The 19,934-nt window shown below is 39.4% G+C and overlaps 1 protein-coding gene across 3 annotated transcripts in view; it reads right to left on the reverse strand.

Moving 5' to 3' along the window:
- The window catches only part of CSGALNACT2 (chondroitin sulfate N-acetylgalactosaminyltransferase 2), a 46,376-nt gene that overhangs the window by 6,002 nt on the left and 20,440 nt on the right, over positions 1–19,934 (reverse strand). The window contains exons 3-7 of one of the 3 annotated variants that reach the window (XM_061198226.1): positions 18,389–18,605; positions 16,983–17,084; positions 13,541–13,719; positions 11,893–11,987; positions 1,237–1,318 (exon numbers count right to left, since the gene is read on the reverse strand). In XM_061198226.1, coding sequence (XP_061054209.1) covers positions 1,237–1,318; positions 11,893–11,987; positions 13,541–13,719; positions 16,983–17,084; positions 18,389–18,605 — 675 coding nt within the window. Of the gene's footprint in view, positions 1–1,236; positions 1,319–11,892; positions 11,988–13,540; positions 13,720–16,014; positions 16,056–16,982; positions 17,085–18,388; positions 18,606–19,934 lie in introns of those variants that run through there. The other 2 variants (XM_061198233.1, XM_061198230.1) reach the window with 2 other exon arrangements.

A 19,934-nucleotide genomic window follows, 5' to 3' on the forward strand; every position in this document is an offset into this window, starting at 1 on the left:
GTAATAGTCTTTTTTATTACTATTTGCTGATTTTCCATCATTTGTTCAGAGATAAAAAGACAAGGTGGAGGACTTCCCTGCTGGCGCAGTGGTTAAGAATCCGCCTGCCAATGCAGGGGACATGGGTTCGAGCCCTGGTCAAGATCCCACATGCCGCAGAGCAACTAAGCCCGTGTGCCACAACTACTGAGCCCGTGTGCTGCAACTACTGAAGCCTGCGCGTCTAGAGCCCGTGCTCCGCAACAAGAGAAGCCACCACAATGAGAAGCCTGCACACCGCAATGAAGAGTAGCCCCCCCTCGCTGCAACTAGAGAAAGCCCACGCACAGCAACGAAGACCCAACGTGGCCAAAAAAAAAAAAAAAGACAAGGTGTAGGAATTTCCAAAACAAATGGCTGATTATAAAAATGAAGGTAAGATGGACCTAAAAAATACACAAAATATATTCTATTAAAAATATATATATACCATATATTCAAATACGCTGTGGAAAGGTAGCCCCTGAATGAATCAGGAGACATGGGATGAATGAATCAGGTTTCAGCCTGCTTCCCTAAACTAGGCTCTGATGCTTTAATTTTTGCTGGGTGAGACTAAAGGTACAGTGGGGCAGGTAGCTTAGATGAGATTCTTCATGGTTAGCTTTGGTTTAGGGGTGTGGATGACTAAGCCAGTGATTCCAAGTTCCCCACTCCAACTTCAACCAGAGCTAGAAAGAGTAGGCGTTTTTCCATTTGTTTTAAATACTGGGATTTTGCTTTAGGGGTGTGGATGACTAAGCCAGTGATTCCAAGTTCCCCACTCCAACTTCAACCAGAGCTAGAAAGAGTAGGCGTTTTTCCATTTGTTTTAAATACTGGGATTTTGCATTATGTTCAAGAAAACGGTGGTTTCCTCTCCCAGTAAAAAATATGAAAGCCCTTGGACTAGATAACCCAACATTATTTCTAGCTGTAACAATTCATGAGTACACCACCAAAGCTAGGTACATATCTTTTGTAAGAGTACTCGAAACAACTGCAAATATGGGTATTTTATTTTATCATTATGACCTCATTTTTCTATTCAAAGACACTAATTATAAGCTCACTTTGCCTTTCATATTTCCAGACTCTTCAGGTAATCTCAGACATTCAAAATTTAATAGGAAAACATTTAGATCTGAGACCTTTTAGAAAAATGCCATATTACAGTATACACCTAAAGTCCTATCCTTAAATGTAACGTGTACTTACCAATGGTCAGGAAATCTGATCGATACTGACAAGTCATTCCAAAGCCAAAATCTCGCCAAAAGCCAGAATCTTTTTTGTGAACCTTAAGGTTAAAAAACAAAATTCAATTTAATCCCTCAAAAACTAGTAGTTTCAATCAACAATGAAACAAATTAAAATATTTTCCAAATAATACTTTTTCCTGTCATTTATGTGATTGATAATGGATCAGATGCCTTTATATTATTAAATCCCTACAAAACCAACAAAAATAACTGATTCACTTTGTTATAAAGCAGAAACTAACACACCACTGTAAAGAAATTATACTTCAATAAAGATGTTTAAAAAAAAAAAAACCAACAAAAATACAGTAATCCCCATGAGCATAGGATTCTTGCTACTTTTTTGTTGTTTTGTTTTATGAATTTTGTTTTATTTTACTTTTTTTATACAGCAGGTTCTTATTAGTTACGTATTTTACACAAATTAGTATGTATATGTCAATCTCAATCTCCCAATTTATCCCACCACCACCGCCCCACCCCCTACCCTGCTGTCCCCCCTTGGTGTCCATACTTTTGTTCTCTACTTCCAATTTAATTTGTTCAAGCCTTGTACAAGGTGCAAGCTGAGGTTACTAATAATCAAAGAATTTGATGCCTGACCTCAGGGGGCTTACATTCTGCTTAAGGAGGACACCAGTTGCACAAGCACATACCGTAATACACTGATCACTTCTACACAGTAGACCTTATTTGGTACCTGGCCAGCATCCATTCCCCTACCGCTTTCCTGACTGTGTACAGTTTTGCCCTGGTAATTACCTGGTCCCATGCAGCCCATGAGCTTCAGGGACGCTCCTTCCACTGGCAGTGTCAGACTGGGCCGCGAGCACGCTACCTCAGTGAGACGGTCTCACCCTACTCACTTAGGAACTGATTAGGCATTAGACAAAGTTCAGGTCCACATGCTAAAACAGGAGGGCTATTGGGAACTTTGGAAAACAAAGCCCCCTCATTCTTCTGAGAGCTACTAGAAAAGACACTTGCTCTCTTTGGATGGTGTAGGGCAGGAGTAAGCAACTCCCACCTGGCTTTGTAAATAGCTGTATTGGAACAAAGCCACACTCATTTGTTTACAAATTGTCTATGGGTATTTTTGTGGTACAATGGCAGAGTTAAATAGTTGGAACAGGGACTGTATGGGCCGCAAAACCTAAAATATTTTCTATGTGGCTCTTTACAGAATAAGTTTGTCAACCCCTGGTGTAGGGTATAGATGTGAAGTTTGGAACTGCTGCAGTCCTTTCCCACCATGAGGGAAACCAGCTTTAAAATGGAGCGGTCACCACTGAAGTCCAAGCAGAGAAAGAAAAAGAAAATCAGGGCTTTGATGACACTGGGCTTGCAGAATGAAGTAAAAGTTGAAGCTTGATAAACCTCCTTTTAAAATTCATACATTCAACAAGTGTTTAATCTGTTGGACTTGGTTTTGGGAGCTGGGACCCAGCAGGGAACAGAGGTGACAAAATCCCTGCTACCACAGAGCCTCCGTTTTGATGGGAAAATAACCAATAAATAAATATAGGTCTCAGGTGGTGACACATGCTATAAAGAAAGATGCCGTAGGCTAAACAGAGAGCAAGACAGAAAGCCTATTTTAGATATAATGGCCACAAAAGGCCTCCATGAGGAGGTAACGTTTGAGCAGGGACCCTACAGAAATCAGGGAGTGGGCTATGCAAATATGTGGAGATCATTCCAGAAGCATGTACAATGGCTCTGAGGGAGGCGTTCACTTGGAGTGTTTGACAAACAGTAAAGAAACAACTGTGGCAAGAGCTCAGAAAACAAGGGCAAGAAGAATGAGGCCTCAGGTCAAGAAACAGCTATGACATTTTCCAAACGTTAAGTGGTATTATAGTATTTTGGTAGGCTTATGGCAATGATCTAGAAGAGGCAAAATGTTAGGATAGGAGAGAGTGAAGAATGGCTGAGGGGCGCCCTTGTTTAGGCATGAGGGATGAGCTCCATGTAGTTCACTACAAAAGGATGAGCTGGCCTTATGAAGGAATGTGGCAGTTCCTCCACTGGGACTGGAGAGAGGCTGAGAATGTGATACAGAGCCAGTGAGGCCGATGGATCTCATGACAGGAGAATAAGGAAGTAAACACCCAACTGCTTCTCTTTTCTAAATGAAACAGATACGTGGAGAGTGAGGAGTGGTGAGGGTTGCTGGGAGGCGTGAGAAGGATAGTGTGGCGGGCTTGGAGGACAAAGAGTGGGTGGGCTAGGGTAAGGCACAGGATTTCAGGGCAGTCTGGGACCCCTGAGGCCTGTGGTCATGTTTAAAGCTACGCCGTGTAGTGGGACTGTGTGTCTCTCACTCTCCACATTCTGCTGCTCTGGGGCCTGGCTGACAGAGTTGCCCTTAACCAGCTTAGGGTTCTAAGAGAAAACACTGGAAGGAGTGAGGGATGAAGGAGGTGAGTGTATGGCAAAGAAGAGGCTGTGGATAACAGCTGACCATGGAGTCTGAGCTGGGTAAGGAGGGAAATGAGGATATGGATGTGAGGAGGGTGACAGAGAGGAGAGAGACAGGCACCTCACCCAAGCTGCAGCATTCTGAGACAGCTTCCTCCAAGAAATGAAGTTACAGCTGGGATCTGAGAGATAAGTAGGAGTTAGTCAAGTGAAAGATGTGCTGGGAGAAAGTTCCAGGCAAAGGAACAGTTTACGCAAAGGCCTGTGATGGAAGAGAGCACTGTGGGTGAAAGATGGTGGGACTAAACACTGGGGTCAGAAGTAGAGGTGCCCACAAATGTGGAGCAGGGCTCAGGAAACTTTTATAGAGAACTGGACAGTAAATATTTTAGGCTCTGCAGAACATAGAATCTCTGTCTCAAATACTCAACTCTGTCACTGTAGTGTGAAAGCAGTCATTAACAATTAAATAATCAAATGAACACGTTGTGTTCCAAAAAACTTTAAGGCCACCGAAATTCGAATTTCATATAATTTTCATGTGCCATGAAATATCCTTTTAAAAATATTTTTCAACCATTCTTAACTCATGGGCCATTCAAAACTACGCAGCAGGCCGGATTTGGCCTGCAGGCCACAGACTGCTGACCCCTGGCCTAGAGGGATCGGCAGGGCCACATCAGAGAGAACTACGTGTGCCTGGTCACATGGTTTGGGCTTTATCCTAATGGTAATGGGGGTTCTCTGAAGAGCAGGAGCAAAAGGAGTAATGTGATCAGACGATGCTTTTGGAAGATCATTCTGGATGATAAGGGAGAAGAGATAAGGAGAGAGAAGAGGTAAGAAGGCAAGAATGGAGGCTGTGAGGCTGGTTAAGAGGCAACAGTTATAATCTGGGGATAAGAAGCTGGTGGTATAGACTGTCATGGTATGTACAGAAAGAAAAAAAATTTGATGGATGTAGAAAAGATTTAGGACACAGAATTGACAGAAGTTAGCAAGTGACTCAATGGGCAGGAGCAGGGGATAAGATGGAAGGATCACCCAAGGATGACCGCAGACTGTTGTCCTGACAATGGGTATGTGATGGTACCTCCCCCACAAGAGCAGGAGCACGGGGTTGGGGGCGGGGGAGGACCAGCCCAGAGATGGATGCTGTGGAGCTAGGTTCTGCACACAATGAATTTCAGTGATCTGCAGGGCAACCACAGATTGGAAATTCTTGCAGATAGCAGGAATACGGGAATATACAGGTCTGCAGAGGAGGCAGCTTTGGAGAAGAGTGGGACAGTCTGAAAAAGCTGCTGTGCAGAACGGGAGAACCGCTCCAGAAAACAGAAGGAACCAGGCAGTACTGAGGACTTGGCTCAAGTAGGAGCTAATAAATGAAATACAAATTTTCCTTTAACATTTGGTGGGGGGCGGAAGGCTTCTTCCTGAGGGCAGGACTTTTTGTTAATTCTGCTCGCTATTAATTTTGCTCACTGCTATATCCCTAGTACCTAGAACAATGCAAGGCACAGGACAGTCTTTCAATAAATACTTGTTAAATGAATAAATAAATTTATACAGGCATAAGTTTTGTGGCAAAACCAAGATTAGGCTCTAGTATTCTTATCTGCTTTGTCAAAAAATATGTAATATATATAATCCTGGTGCAAAGTATTAAAACATCCACTCTGACATTTCTACCCCAGGCCAATTCTGATTTTATAAATATTATGACTTCATTAATAATTTTAGTTTCTTTAAAAATTCTTCAAGTATTATCAGACTTGGGGAAAAGAGTCATTGGTTTTGTTTGATTTTTAAATCAGCACATTTTCACTGAGGAAAGTAGAAGGAAACTCATATTGTCTACAATCCCTGATTGTTAATATTTTATTGCAGTTTACTCTTTCTCCTAAGCATGTGGGAGATGCAGCTATCCACACACAACCTACATCTCCAGCCCTCAGCTGCTCACAGACGGCAGGTTCACGAATCCCCCTGGCAACGTGGCACTTTCCCTTGGACGTCTGATAACCAACACCCACCTACCATGCTCACATTGAAGTCCTGATCTCTCCTCTCGCCACTCCTGTCTTTCCCTCATTCCCCACATCTAATCCACCAGCAAGTTCTGTCTCTAAATCACACCCAAACCTTTCTCCACAATCACCATCCTCACCCAAGCCACAGCACCGCCCCTGGTCTACTGCAAAAGCCTAACTGGCTACTTGCAGTTAGAGCCACACACAATCCATTCTCCACAGAACCGAAACTCCCAAGGCTTTCTATCACACTTACATAAAATTCAAACCTCTTACAGGGGTATAGCAAGCTCTACATGACCTGGCCCAGCTCTGTGCCCGCTCGCCCCCTGCGCTCCAGCCACCTTAGGAAATCCACTAGCTGTCTTTCTGCCTGGCACTGCCTTCCCCAGTCACTGTGTAGCAGGTTCCTTCCTTTCATTCGGAAGCCCCTCCAACAGCCCCATCTCAGAGAGGCCTTTCTGACCCAACGCAACACAGAAACCACCTGATCACTCTTCACAACGCAGCCTGTTTTAATGATCTGCATGGTATTTGTTAATTGATTTTATTTTCTGTCTTTTCCTACCAGACTAAAGATTCTTGTGAACAACAATCACGTCTGTACGGTTCTACGTGCTGGGGTTCCAGCAGTGAATAATGGCTGGCATAGAATGGACGCTCACTATTTGATGAATTAATATAACAGAGTGGAGACTACGAAGCCACACTGCCCGGGCTCCTGGCCCCATCCTGGCCAGCTGTGCATTAGGGGAGGGGCACTCATCCACGCACAGCTGTCTCCTCACCTGTAAAATAGGGGTAATAATAGCACCCACCTCAGAGGTTGTTACAGGATTAAATGAGTTAACGTGTATAAAAAACAGCACAGTACCTTGCACAAACAAAAGGGTACATAAAAACACTAGCTATTATAGCATTAAAATATCTAAAATATATATACACCATTTACCATTTTTTAACTTCACATTTACCTCTACGTTTATGCTGTTGTATTTATTTCCATTTCATGAACATTTTCCTCTTGACACACAACATTCACCACAGTATATACTATAATTCAATTTATCATTTTATTATTACAGTTTTGCTTGCTTTTAATCTTGTCAATATTATGCATATTGCTACTCTACACCTCTGATTATTTCCTCAGGAGAGACTCCTGGGAGCGGAAATTATTGGATCAGAGGGATGAACCTGTTTGAAAACTCCTGACCCAGAAAGCTCGCCTGTATTCCCACACCACTGGCAGGGACGGAGGAGCCCCTATCCTGCCAGCCTCACTCACATGGCTGTTTTTAAAAACAGCGATTTCACAGCAGAAGAAAAGTATCGCACTGCTGTTTTAACGCATTCTTAGTAAGAATGTCTATTTAAATATGTTTACTGTGAATTACTATCAAATGCCTTTTAACTATTTTTTTCCTATTTGGTGTATTTCCTATTTACTTCTAATACAACTTTAAACATTATGGAGAGCAAACTTTTGTCTTATGCTTTTTAAGTGAGAAGAATGAAGCCTAGAAAGGTTAAATAACTTGCAATGGTTACAAACTGGTGAAACTACAATTTGAAGTGGAAGTTCTTAAACTTATTTTTCTATACAACATCTTAGAATGAATCCACTTTCAAATCATTCTTCGCCCACATCCTCCCAAACCAGACAAGAATATTAGCTCTTCACCCTCATAGGCTGAGTCCATTTTGCACTTCTTCTGGTTTGTTTTTCCACGTAAAATTTTTTATAAATAAACTTTTTATTTTGAAATAATTTCAGATTTATAGAAAAGTTGCCACATAGTAAATAGTTCCCATATACTTCTCTTGTAGCTTTAGCTTCCCCTAAATGTTATTATCTTACACCGTTGTGGTACATTTGTCAAAACTAAGAAACCAACAGTGGTATATTACTATTAACTAACTGCAGACTTTATTGGGATTCCACCAGTTTTTCCTTTAATGTCCTTTTTTCTGTTCTAGGATCCAGTCCAGGTGACCACATTGCATTTGGTGTTATGTCTCCTTAGTCTCCTGAGAAACTGTGACATTTTCTCAGTCTTGTTTTTGATGATCTTGACAGTTTTGAGGAGTAATGGTCAGGTATTTTATAGGATGTCCCTCAATTTGGGTTTGTCTCAAGTTTTTCTCATAATTAGGCTGGGGTTATAGGTTTTTGGAAGAAAGACCACAGGGGTGAAGTGCCTTTCTTGTTACATCATATGAGGGGGTACATGACAACACTAGTAATGTTAACCTTCATTACTTGGTTTAAGGTGGTGTCTGCCAGGTTTCTCTGTTGAAACCTACTAGTTTTTCTTTTTTTTCATACTTGTTTCTTTGGAAGTGAGTCACCTAGCTCCACCTTCTGGAAAAGGGAGTATCTACAAGTTATTTAGAATTCGGTAGGGAAGATCTGTCTCTTTTCCCCCTATCTAATCTAATCAACCTATCAATCTATCCAGTTCATTCATTATTATTACTTATTTACTCACTCACAAATTTATTTATATCAGTATGGACTCATGGATATTTATTTTATGCTGGTGTTATAATCCAGTACTAGGCTATTTATTTTGTTGCTCAAATTGTTCCAGCTTTGCCACTGGGAGCCCTTTCAGGCTCTTGTGTCCCTCTGGCATACCCTCATCCTATTGTTGTTTGAATATTTCCTTACTTTCTAGAGCTACAAGATGCTCCAGGCTCCTCTATTTCCTGTCCCAGCACTAAGTTCTGGGAGCTGGGTATGCCTTTTACTCTAAAGATGTCACTGCTTCTGGGTCTCTTGGGACAGAGTTAGGTCATACATGTATGTATACCATGTATATACCCTTTGACTTTTTAATCCTAAATCGCTATTAACTTCTTTTTTATTATGTGTTTCATCAACAGCTATTTAAAGAAACTAAAGTTTTACTAGGTTCTTGCTGTTGTTGACCACTTTTTAAAAAAAATTTATTTTATTTTAAATAAAAATTTTTTTGGCTGAGTTTAAATAAAATGTTTTGGCTGCACTGGGTCTTTGTTGCTGCGCAGAGGCTTTTCTCTAGTTGTGGCGAGCAGGGGCTACCCTTCGTTGTGGTGCACAGGCTTCTCATTGCGGTGGCTTCTCTTGTTGGGGAGCACGGGCTCTTGGTGCACGGGCTACGGTAGTTGTGGCACTCGGGCTCAGTAGTTGTGGCTCACGGGCTCTAGAGCACAGGCTCAGTAGTTGTGGTGCACGGGCTTGCTCTGCGGCATGTGGGATCTTCCTGGACCAGGGCTCGAACCCGTGTCCTGTGCATTGGCAGGTGGATTCTTAACCACCGCGCCACCAGGGAAGCCCCTGACCACTGTTTCATTCTCAGGTCTTCCTCTTTCAATGTGCTCATTCTCATTCTGCTGAATTAGAAACGGTCCGTGAGAAATAAACTCTGAGTTCTTCAGTGTTCAAAAATGTCTATTTTGCCCTCAAATAAGTCAAATATGGATTCTATAATCGAAGTTATTTTTCTTCAGAATTTTCAAGGTATCATTTTATTATCTTCTAATACCAATATTATCACGAAGGCCGTGAGTGCCAACCTATTATTCCTTTGTAGACAAGCTAGGTTTTGCTATTTTTGGCATCTCTGGAAACTATTAGGGTTGTCCCTTGACTTCTGTTCTCAAATGCCAGAAGACTTATCTTTCCTTAGTTCTTTGAAGTTTTCTTCTATTTCCTCCCCTCTCTATTCTCTTTTCTTTCCCTTCTGGAACTCCTTTTAAACAATCTGGGAGCTTCTGAATTGATTTCCCACATCTCAATTTTTCTCTCACATTGTCTCTTGGCCTGTCTGCCAGTTTATAAACTATTTCAACTGTGACCATCTGCTATTCAGCCCATTTACTGAGTTTTATATTGTCACAATTTCCAAGTTCTGATTCTATTTTTAGCAACAAACAGTTTTATGAAATTAACATTTTCTCTAATTTCCTTAAAGATATATTTAAAGTTGTTTTCTACCTGTATTCATATTCTCATGTGTTAATTTTTCTATTTATTAAAATTTGGTGCCTCTTTCATTGTGTTAGCTTCCCTCAAATGTTTGGCTAGCTGTGGTTAGCTGCTACTCCTTTTTGTTTCAAAAACCCCTGGTTGTTAGCTATGATTACAGGGGTCTATCTCCAGCAATAGTGAAGGAGGGGCTAAACGTGGTCTTGGGCAGAATGTGCCAACAACAGCTCACCTCTGGAGTCTGGGGCTCCCTATCCACCCTACAACTCAGTATTCCTACGACCCTACCCTGCCTTTCTAGCTCCAGGGACCACACACACTGCCTCAGCCTGCAGGTCAGTGCCTGTGATGCCTGCTGTTCAGCACACCTCCCAGAGAAGCACAGATACTCTACCACTCCCTGTCTTCTATGAGCTCAGAGGATGCAAGGCAGCTCCATCTTCGGTGTTGTCCTGAATATGTTCCAGACTGTTCTCTCCTCCATTAATCAATCCTATGACAACTATTGTCATCTTACAGAAATTTCTCAAAATTTAAATCTCCTAATGGCACTTCTCTCATTCTCCAATATGAATATGCCTTTTTATTTTTAATAATTCACTTCTACAAAGGATTTAGGGTGTCAGATAAGGCAGATGTAGATGCTCAGTTTGCCACTTTGACCCCATTTGTATCTATATTCCTAAGTAATACTGGCCTACAGATAAGGTAGAAGTGTGTGTGTGTGTGTGTGTGTGTGTGTGTGTGTGTATGTTTATGTATACATGCTTTGCCAGGGGTTGGTATGAAGATAATGCTGGCCTCTTAAAATATATTAAGTAGATCATATGGCACTAATATTACCTGTTCTTTGAAAGTTTGGAAAAACTCACCAGTGAAACATATCTATGTATCTGCAGGTTAAGTGTTTGATAACTGTTCTAGTATTTTAAATTGCTCTTCATCTCTTCAGAGCTTCCATCTCTTTTATTTATAAAATACTAACATGAGCTTTTATAAAATATTAACATGAGGGACTTCCCTGGTGGCCCAGTGGTTAAGACTCCATGCTTCCAATGGAGGGGGCGTGGGTTTGATCCCTGGTCAGGGAACTAAGATCCCGCATGCTGTGTGGTGCAGCCAAAAATAAAATAAAATAAAAGTACAAAAAAAAAAATTTTACATGAATTTAGTTCATGCAATATTTCATAAACTCTCAAATCTTTCCTTTTATTTAGAATTTTTTAAACTTACTACATGAAATAGATTTCTCTTAATGTTTTCTTATTCTAATTTCCTATCTTGTGTTTTCTTTTTTACCCTGAATCTGCCCACTTTATGATTACATTTTTTCTGCACATAAAGAATAAGCTCCTATATTTGTCAATCTATTATTTTTGGTTCATTAATTTCCGCCTTTATTTCTTTCCTGGAGTTACTTTTCACTTTTTAAACATGTTAAATTGTCTTCTTAGTTCATTTGTTTCCTTTTTGTTCTTAATGTTAACAATAAAAGATTAGGCTAAATGCAATATAGTATCCTGGACTGGATCCTGGAATAGAAAGAGGAGGTGTAGTAGAAAAACTGGTGAAATCCTAATAAAATCTATAGTGTAGTTAGCAGTAACTTACCAATGTTAATTTCTTAATTTTGACAAATGAACCATGGCTATGTAAGATGTAAACAATAGGGGAAACTGGGTGAAGTACAGGAACTCTCTATACTATCTTTCCAACTTTTCTGTAAATCTAAATCATTCCACATAAGTTTATTTAAATTTTTTTCAAAACTTTTATAACTTTGTCAATAACTATAAGTTCTGATATATGGCATTCCCATTCCAAGACTTTCTAAGTAATTTCCCATAGTATATTATTCCTTCTTATTTATTTAGTAGTTTTAATTTCCAGTTAGTAAGGTTTCTAAAATTAAAATTTATTTTTAGTATTACTAAAAATAAGTTGGTAGAAATGACCGTACAATTTTCACAATCTAGAACCTGAATTTTTCTCTGTAGCCTAAACTTTTCTGCCCACCCCCCAACCCCCTGCCAGAATCACATGTTATGGAGGGGGTACACTATGAAAATGTGTTCATAGTAACTACAGTTTTTAATTGAAACTATGTTTTCTGCTTGTGAAACAAACATAAAGGAACCAGGCAAGGATCTCTGAGACTTTTCATAACCGACAGTAAGAGTCTTACCAGCTGCTGTTCCACAGGCGGGGGCACATCCAGATTGGCATAAACAATGGCAGGGTTGTAAAGACTAAACACCACAGGGTAAAACACCTTCTTACCTATAAATTAAAATATGTTTACATCACAAAAAGAAGTAATAAAATAAAGCACTGATCTTTATTGCGATATCTACTACGACTTTGTTAAAGTGTTTCTTTGTTACATATGATGATTTTATTTTATTAATATTGTATTTTATCAATGTTCAGGTTACTGAAACCTCATGTTGATGAACATGATGATGATTTTATAACATATCAGTAAGTTAGGCTATGAAACTATAACCTTGCAAAAGAACAGAGAAAAAAAGACTAAAGGGTGCTTTATTCCCTTTTGACATGTTTATTCCCGTTGACTCTGGGGCGATGCACAAAAGCATTCTCTCAGCTGTTCCTGAGGTGAACCATTTATTAATCATTATTTCATCGAATTAGCAGTAACAGATGTAGGTTAACCTCTGACAATCACCAAGAAACTTAGAAACTTCTGTTAAACTCACCCTTCAAAACGAATCATAGAAACAGTGAATCCAAAGGATATTGTATAATGGATACATAAAGAATAATTAGAATATAGAACTGCAGACAGATCTAAACAAGATTTGGAAAACTTGGGAAGATTGAGTTAAAAATACCTGATGTAATAGCCCCCTCAAAAGGCCCTGTCATTAGCCTTTAAGACTAACTAACTAGCCCATCTCCCCTCAACAGAGAACCCCTTGCTGAGACTGTCCTCAATCAGACGTGATAATATGTAGCACTCAGAAATTGTCAAGGACCCTGTAAGTAATGTGGCAGCCTTTTTATTACAAGATCCCCAGCAGATGTTCACCTCATCTTCATTAAAGCCCACTTACGGAAGGGGAGCTCAATTTTCTAGAGGCAAATCTATTTCTTTTACATTAAAGAAATAACGTAAAATATATATTTTTGCCTGGTGCAAAAAAGGTAAATCTAACCCTCATTTACCCACTTGACTCTCAGAGAGTTCCTGACAACCATCCCTAACCAAAATGATTAATAAGAAGATAATAATTTGTATGATATGAGTAGTTCTATATAAAAAAACATTTACTATGAGATTTTAATATAGAAAACTTCCTTTTCACATTTAAAATAATATTTGATATATAAAAATGTCATTTGCTCTTAACATTTTCAAAAAATATGTACAACGTAAAACAAAGTATAGTAATCATCCCAAAATGCACAGTCTGGAGACCAAGCACCATCTGTATCTAGACCTCTGCGTGAGTGCACGCCTGCATGTGTGTTGGCACCACCCGCCTGAGGTAGAGTGCTTCTGAATCTCACACATCACACTACTGCTTTGCTCTTTTTTGATGGGTGCTACTTCCTCCTTGTCAATTTCAAGACTTTTTATTTCTTTGCATTTGTTTATTTGAATCCAAATGTATATACTGGAATCTGGCCATAAAAGAACAAGGGGTATGAACTTCAGAGGGGCAAATTTTCACTTTTCTACTTAATATTCCAGCTAAATTACACCAAATATAATCTTTAAAAAACATAATTAACTTGATTCAAAATATGGGATGTGCTGACATTGTTCTAAATTCTACACTCAACTCACCTACCAACATTTTACCCACCTGGCTCAGCATTTAACCGGCAGCTGTTAAGGAATTCGGCTGAGAAATATATATCAACATCGCAGAAAAACATCAAGACCTCTCCCTTGTCCCAAGCTCGGGCACCCACATTTAGTCCTCGTCCACGATTAAATTCTTCATTCAATGAGACCAAGGTGTAATTGTGAAAATTAGACTCACTATGAGGAAAGCACATACAACAAATGGTAAGTTCCACTTAAAGCTGACTCTCTTAACACAACTTACAAAATATATTTTACCTTCAGGTATTTATTATGTTGGGTCTACATTCATATAAGGAAAGGCAATGATCAGTTTCATGTGTATGATCATCATCAGGAACAGACAGTCAACTAAATGCCCACATTTGAGGCAACATGCTAGTGGTGTGAAGTTAATAAGTGTTGATAGGCCACTACCCTTCAGGATCTTAAAAACCTATTGGGGAGGTAAGAAATATACACATGGAAAAATAGCATAATATTTGATAATAAATAATGCAATCCACATGAATGATACATACAAAGAGTGCTCTTCTCTCTAGTTCTTCAGATCTTTGCTCAAATGTCCCCTTATCAGAGGGATCCCCTCATGGTACATGTGAAGTAGCCCTGACCTCCCTTCTCTTTAATCTCTATCCCCTTGCCCAGCTTTGTTTTCCTCAGTACCACCAGACATGTTTGTTTTAGTGTCTCCCACTAGAATGTAAGCTCCATGAGAGCAGGGATTTTGTTTTGTTCATTACTATGGACACAACGCCCCTCAAAGGGCAGGAGTTCAATAAATATTTTCTGAATGAATGAATGAACAGCAGTTCTGAGGAAAAAAGACTGCTTTTGTCTGAAGTAGTTAGAGAAGATGTTAGAAGCAGAATTTAAGTTATGCCTTAGTTAAAATCCTGAATTCAGTGGCGAGTGTAAAGGTCATTCCAATTAATTATTCTCAAAGGCAAGGAGGTAAGAAAGTAGAAAGTTTTTTTAAAGAACAGGAATCAGACAAGTCAAACTGGAACACAGGGATTCTAAAATGGAACAATGAGAGAAGACCAGAAAAGGGTCAGACTAAGGAGTACCTTCCATGAGAAGTTGAAGAACTTGGTCAGTGTTCTAAAGTCAAGGAGGAGTCAGGGTCTTTCCACCAGGGCAGTGGTTTATCACAGCCAAGTCCATGCACCCACAGCATCAGAATTCCCCGGGAACAGGTCAGAAATACATATTCTCAGGCCCCACCCCAGGCCCCTGAATCAGATACTAGGGGAGGAGCTGAGCATCTGCATCTCTCCTGGGACAAGTCACTCCAGGTTACTGATGTTAAAGTTGGAGAACTGCTGCACTAGGGGACAGCTGGATCAAAAAAGGAACATTTTTAAAAGATTACTCTTAAAATAGAATGGGAAATGGAGAGACAGAAGCAAAGACTCAAACAGTGCATGGAGTGGACTCCAAGTGCTCTGAGTGCCCATGCCTCCCCCGCCCCCTTTATATGTTGTAAATCTCTCCCTTCTTTTGGGGAAACTGCTGATCACCATCTCACACTCCCAGCACCAAGTGGAGGAACTAATCACAGAATACCCCAACCGCAGTAATTTCCTAGGGGCGAGGACCAGACTCAAGCTGGGCTAATCAAAATACCCCCACCCCACCTGGCCATAGTGACTGGCTCAAGAGTGGGCAAAAGTCCTTCCCTGGGATTTTCTCAACTGGATCTGGGAGAAAGCTCTTTCCTCTCTGATGGCAAAGCTGAGAAGATGTGAGCCCAGAGCCGCCAACAGCCATATACCTCACATGTGGAAGAAGCCAATCTGCAACAGGAGAATGAAGTCAACATGCAGAGAAAAACAGACAAGAAGACAAGAGAATTCTGATGGTATTCAAGTCTCTGGTCCCAGTCTCTAAGGTACCAAACCTGTTTTGGTTTTCTTCTCATTAAATTTGGTTATAATAATCCCTTTAATTCTGGGAGTTATCCAAGATTCTTCAATAATGCTCCCATTTTCCTCAACCAAATTCAAGATAAGTTTCCAGCATTTGCCACAGAGGAGTCTTGATTAATGCAGGGACAACTTCAATAACACCAACGTGAGTCACTGGTACTTAGTAGGTGATCTGAAAATGGTAAGGAGGGAAGAGACACAGGGAAGAAATGGAGGGAGGGGAGCGTGGGTTAGAGCGGTGGCAGCAGCAAGGAAAGGACAGAATAGAGGTCCTGTGCGGTGAGCAGAAACCGATTAATCAGAGGTAGAGAATGAGTGAAAGACGCTGGCCCTCAGACATCAAGCCCAGGGAATCATGAGAACCTTCGTCTGAACTGAAAGAGGGCCATCAGGAGGAGGAGCCAGTGAAGGCGGAGGAGAAGACAATGTTTGTTTTTCATAATCCAGTGCTGTGAGAGTCCCTTTGGGGTAGGGACTGCAACTCCCTCCTCTGTGCCCAGTCCTATCCCAACCACCCCAGTTAGACTCCCGAGCAGTGTACCTGGAACATAGTCGGTGGGACTCAATGAATGTTAGTTGAACGATTCGAGAAGAATGGCCGGCCAAAGCTGGACTCTTAGGGAATGGCCACAACTAGCAGAAAGGTAAAGAAGCAAGTAAAGGATACAGAGTTGATGTGGTCAGAAAAGTCAATCAACCTAATATCTTACATTATAACATATCTATATTTACAAAATATTTACATTTTACAAACATCAGAGGAGAGGTTCAAGAAGGAAGTACTGGTTAGGTATCAAATGTAAGAAAGCAAAGAGGATGACAGAGAAAAGGCTGAATTTGGCAGTTAGGTCAGAACTCTGGGCCCATAACTTAGAGATGAAAAGGCTGAGAAGCTACAGAATTAATAATGGAGTATTAAGGAATTACTAGTTCATTCATTCAAACCTCTGAGCACCTACTGTGTGCCAGGTACTATATGAGTTGCTTGGTTAGATAGCTACTGTTTTGTGAGGTTTAGGTGAAAGGACAGAAACCTAATAGCAGTTACTGGGTACTGTAGAGTCAGGTGGGGGTCTCTTAAGGATAGGGGAGACCTAAGCATCATTTGCAGGGTGAGAAGGAACTTAGGAAAATGGAAGGAAAGAAAGATGGCAAGCAAGAGAGACAAGCTCAGGAGATGATATCAAAGTGAAGGGATTAGATTTAGAAAAAGGGAAAGAGTTCAAAAAGAAGGAAATGGAAGAATAAATGGAGGCAAATATATACAAGGTGAGTGGGCCGCAGAGTGAGAGCACCCTAATCATGCCACACTGTCTAAGAGGTTAAGGGAAGACGAGTCATTTAGAGTGAACTTAGGGGTGAAATGAGGAACTTACTAGCACCACCACTCACATGCTCAGCCAACTTTTAACAGCAGCTATTCAAAATTATTCATTCATTAAGTATCTGAAATTCTCATTCTTCTATTATTATATATAAAGGACTTCAATGTGGACATGGCTCACCAACCTTGTGACAGATTCTAGGATAGACTTGACTTTAGATAGTCCTTCTTTACCAAAATACACCACTGTGAGATGAATTCTCTTGTCCTGATGAATACATACATCCCTAACAGAATTGAAAAATAAAGTTCATTCAGGAAAATATATGAGGCACTACTCATTCAGAAAGCAATCACATGAAGCTTTAACAAGAAAACAAATGAAGCATTACTCATTTAGAATGAAATCACACAAAGCTTTAAGTAAATATAAAACTGGCAATATTGCTGAATTTTGCCATATTTTAAAACATTTTTGGAACTTTTGCTTTGGTATTGCCTTCAGAAGCAAATTATAAGCTACTCAAGGAAATAAGTTCAATCAGTTCAAAAGCAAATAAATAAATAACTCAAGTTTGGGGTCAAGAGTTACTTTGTCTTCAGATTGGCTAATTAGAGAAATTATACTTATCATCAAGGAGTAAATATTTGTCATGATTGAGATTAGTAACTGTAAAGAATAATGTAGCATCTGAAGGTAATTCCAAGAAAGGCAATTAAAAAATGCTTTAGGAAATCAGATCTCAAGCAAGCAATTTCAAAAACGTAAAACTCATTCGGAAGCATGACTTCTAGATATTCTGCAACAGAACTGTGTTAACTAACTTTTACATCCAACAACTTCAATGAGAACAAAGATCGGGACTACAAAGAATTAAAACTATCATATTAAAGTATTAAAAACATGACAATTGTTCAATTAAAACAAAAAGTAAAACTTTCCTCAAATCATTACCCTAATATGTAGTTGTTATTTTTTTAACACTTCAGCATTTAAAAATAATGATTAAAAAAAAGAAAAAAATTCTTTTAAAAACTGCTGTAGTCTCTGCTTCCCAAGACGGAATAACATTCTCCCACGTTTACTTGAATATTTGTATTTCTAAAATTTCTTTCAATTTTGAAATTCAAATTGTTCTCGGGGAATTTTCTGGGGAGATAGTAATGTTCTATATCTTAACTGGAGAGGCAGTTACATGGGTGTATACATTTGTCAAAAGTCATGAAACGTCTATCCTTGGAATATGTTGATTTTATTGTATGTAAGTTACACGTCAATAACGTTATTTTTAAAAATTCAACTTGTCCTAAAATGAATTCAAACACAGTTATAAAGGTAATCAAATTTAGTTTCTAATAGTTGTCACCCTCAATTTACTTCACAGTTCAAGTTGTCAATAACGCAATATACTATATATACATGCCTTAAGAAAAAAGGGAATATCAAAACATAAAGTTCCCTAAAGCCTAAAAAATTGTTCTGTAATTCTAAGTAATCATACTCAGTGAAGGTAAATTAAATAAAATGGCATGAAATGTGCTTTTTTTTTTTTAGGAGTGCTCAGTCAAATCACTAAGCCCCGGGAGTTACCTGAAGTTCTGCATAAACTGTGCAAATGCTTCGGTTCTTTCAGCAAGCGGCACAATGATATTAATAATTGATCTAGTAATGTCAATCATCTCGCTCTTCACTTTCATGAGAGGTCCAAAAGGGCGGAAGAGAGTCACATGTTTATATTCCATAAGGTCTGCTTTCTTAAAAAAGAGTTCATACAGTGTGCCCTTATCTCTCTCAGTGCGATAATAACCTAAAGGAAAGAGTTAGGAACAAAGATGTCTCCATGTCAAAGTTTACAAGTTCAATATGACTATTGATTTTACTCAAAGATCAAAAGTGTGATACCAGACTTGTAGGGTTTTTATATATTTGTGAAAATTTTATCCCCAGAGTATAGTCAACAACAACTGTTTCTTTAAAAGGAGAGGTTAAAAAAATGTTCACCACTCTGCTATATTATTCAACCCATAAAATATGCTCCAAATGACAATGATTCCTTTTCATATATGACTTTAATAGCAGAGCTTATCAACACAGAAACCAAATGATGAAAATAAAGAAATTACTTGTAGCAATATTAAATTCTAGACCTGAGAGTCAAATCATCTATTACTTGGTTCAGCTTAACAAAAATGAATTGAGTGCATTTGTGTCAGGCACTGATGGTATAAAGAGGGCTACATGGTCCCAGTTTTTTGGAAGGGTCAGTCTAGTGAGGAAGACAGAAAAATAAAGAAATAACAATACAGTGATATACACATGCAAACACACAAGACTCTGGATAGAATGAAGTCAGACAAAGAAAAATCAGTATAAATTTAAACATGGTGATATGAGACACCTTTGGGAATAAAGTATGGAAGTCTATTGGGCAATCTGGTTTTTAAGTGTGACACTCAGGAGAGAGGTTAGACCTATAGATGTGTGAGTCAGTCAATATCTGGAAATAAAATGATGAACAAGATTAACCGGTCCCACTCCTCCTGAGGCTTACAGTGTATCAGGAACTACAAATCAGAAAATGGGCAATGCCATATACTATGACAAGTGCTATGAGATGGGACACAGGGTAGAAGCTAAGAAGTACTGCTATCTTAAACTTGCAGGTTGGAGATCACCTCCCAGAAGAAGTGACATCGAAGCTGAAGTCTGGTAGAGAAACACGAGTTACTAAATCATTGTCAGTAATTATTTTTTTTGATGAGGGAAGTAGCACAATGGAGGAAAAGCAAGGGACAAAATGTGTTCCATGCAGAGAAAAATCCTGTAAATGACAGAATCCGAGGAGAGTTATAAGAAAAGCAGAAGCCGCAGAATATAAAACTGGCACAGGTTCCTTCCTTTTTAGGCAGACATGAAGACATTTTACATATCTTAGTTATCTTATTTCCTCTGCAGCTTTCAATTCTGCCATAAGCTACAAACATATACAGTGAAAAGACAAAAAGCTGAGCTTTCAGAAAAATTACAAGCGTTTTGAAAGAAACAACCCATCAAAAATTGCAGGAAGTGACAGGGGAAAAAAGAGGTGGCTATAAGGAGAAGACAGCTAAAATGCCACAGAAAAGCACAAGGCCCT

Source organism: Eubalaena glacialis, chromosome 1 (genome assembly GCF_028564815.1).
Source record: "Eubalaena glacialis isolate mEubGla1 chromosome 1, mEubGla1.1.hap2.+ XY, whole genome shotgun sequence".
NCBI classification, from domain to species: Eukaryota; Metazoa; Chordata; class Mammalia; order Artiodactyla; family Balaenidae; genus Eubalaena; species Eubalaena glacialis.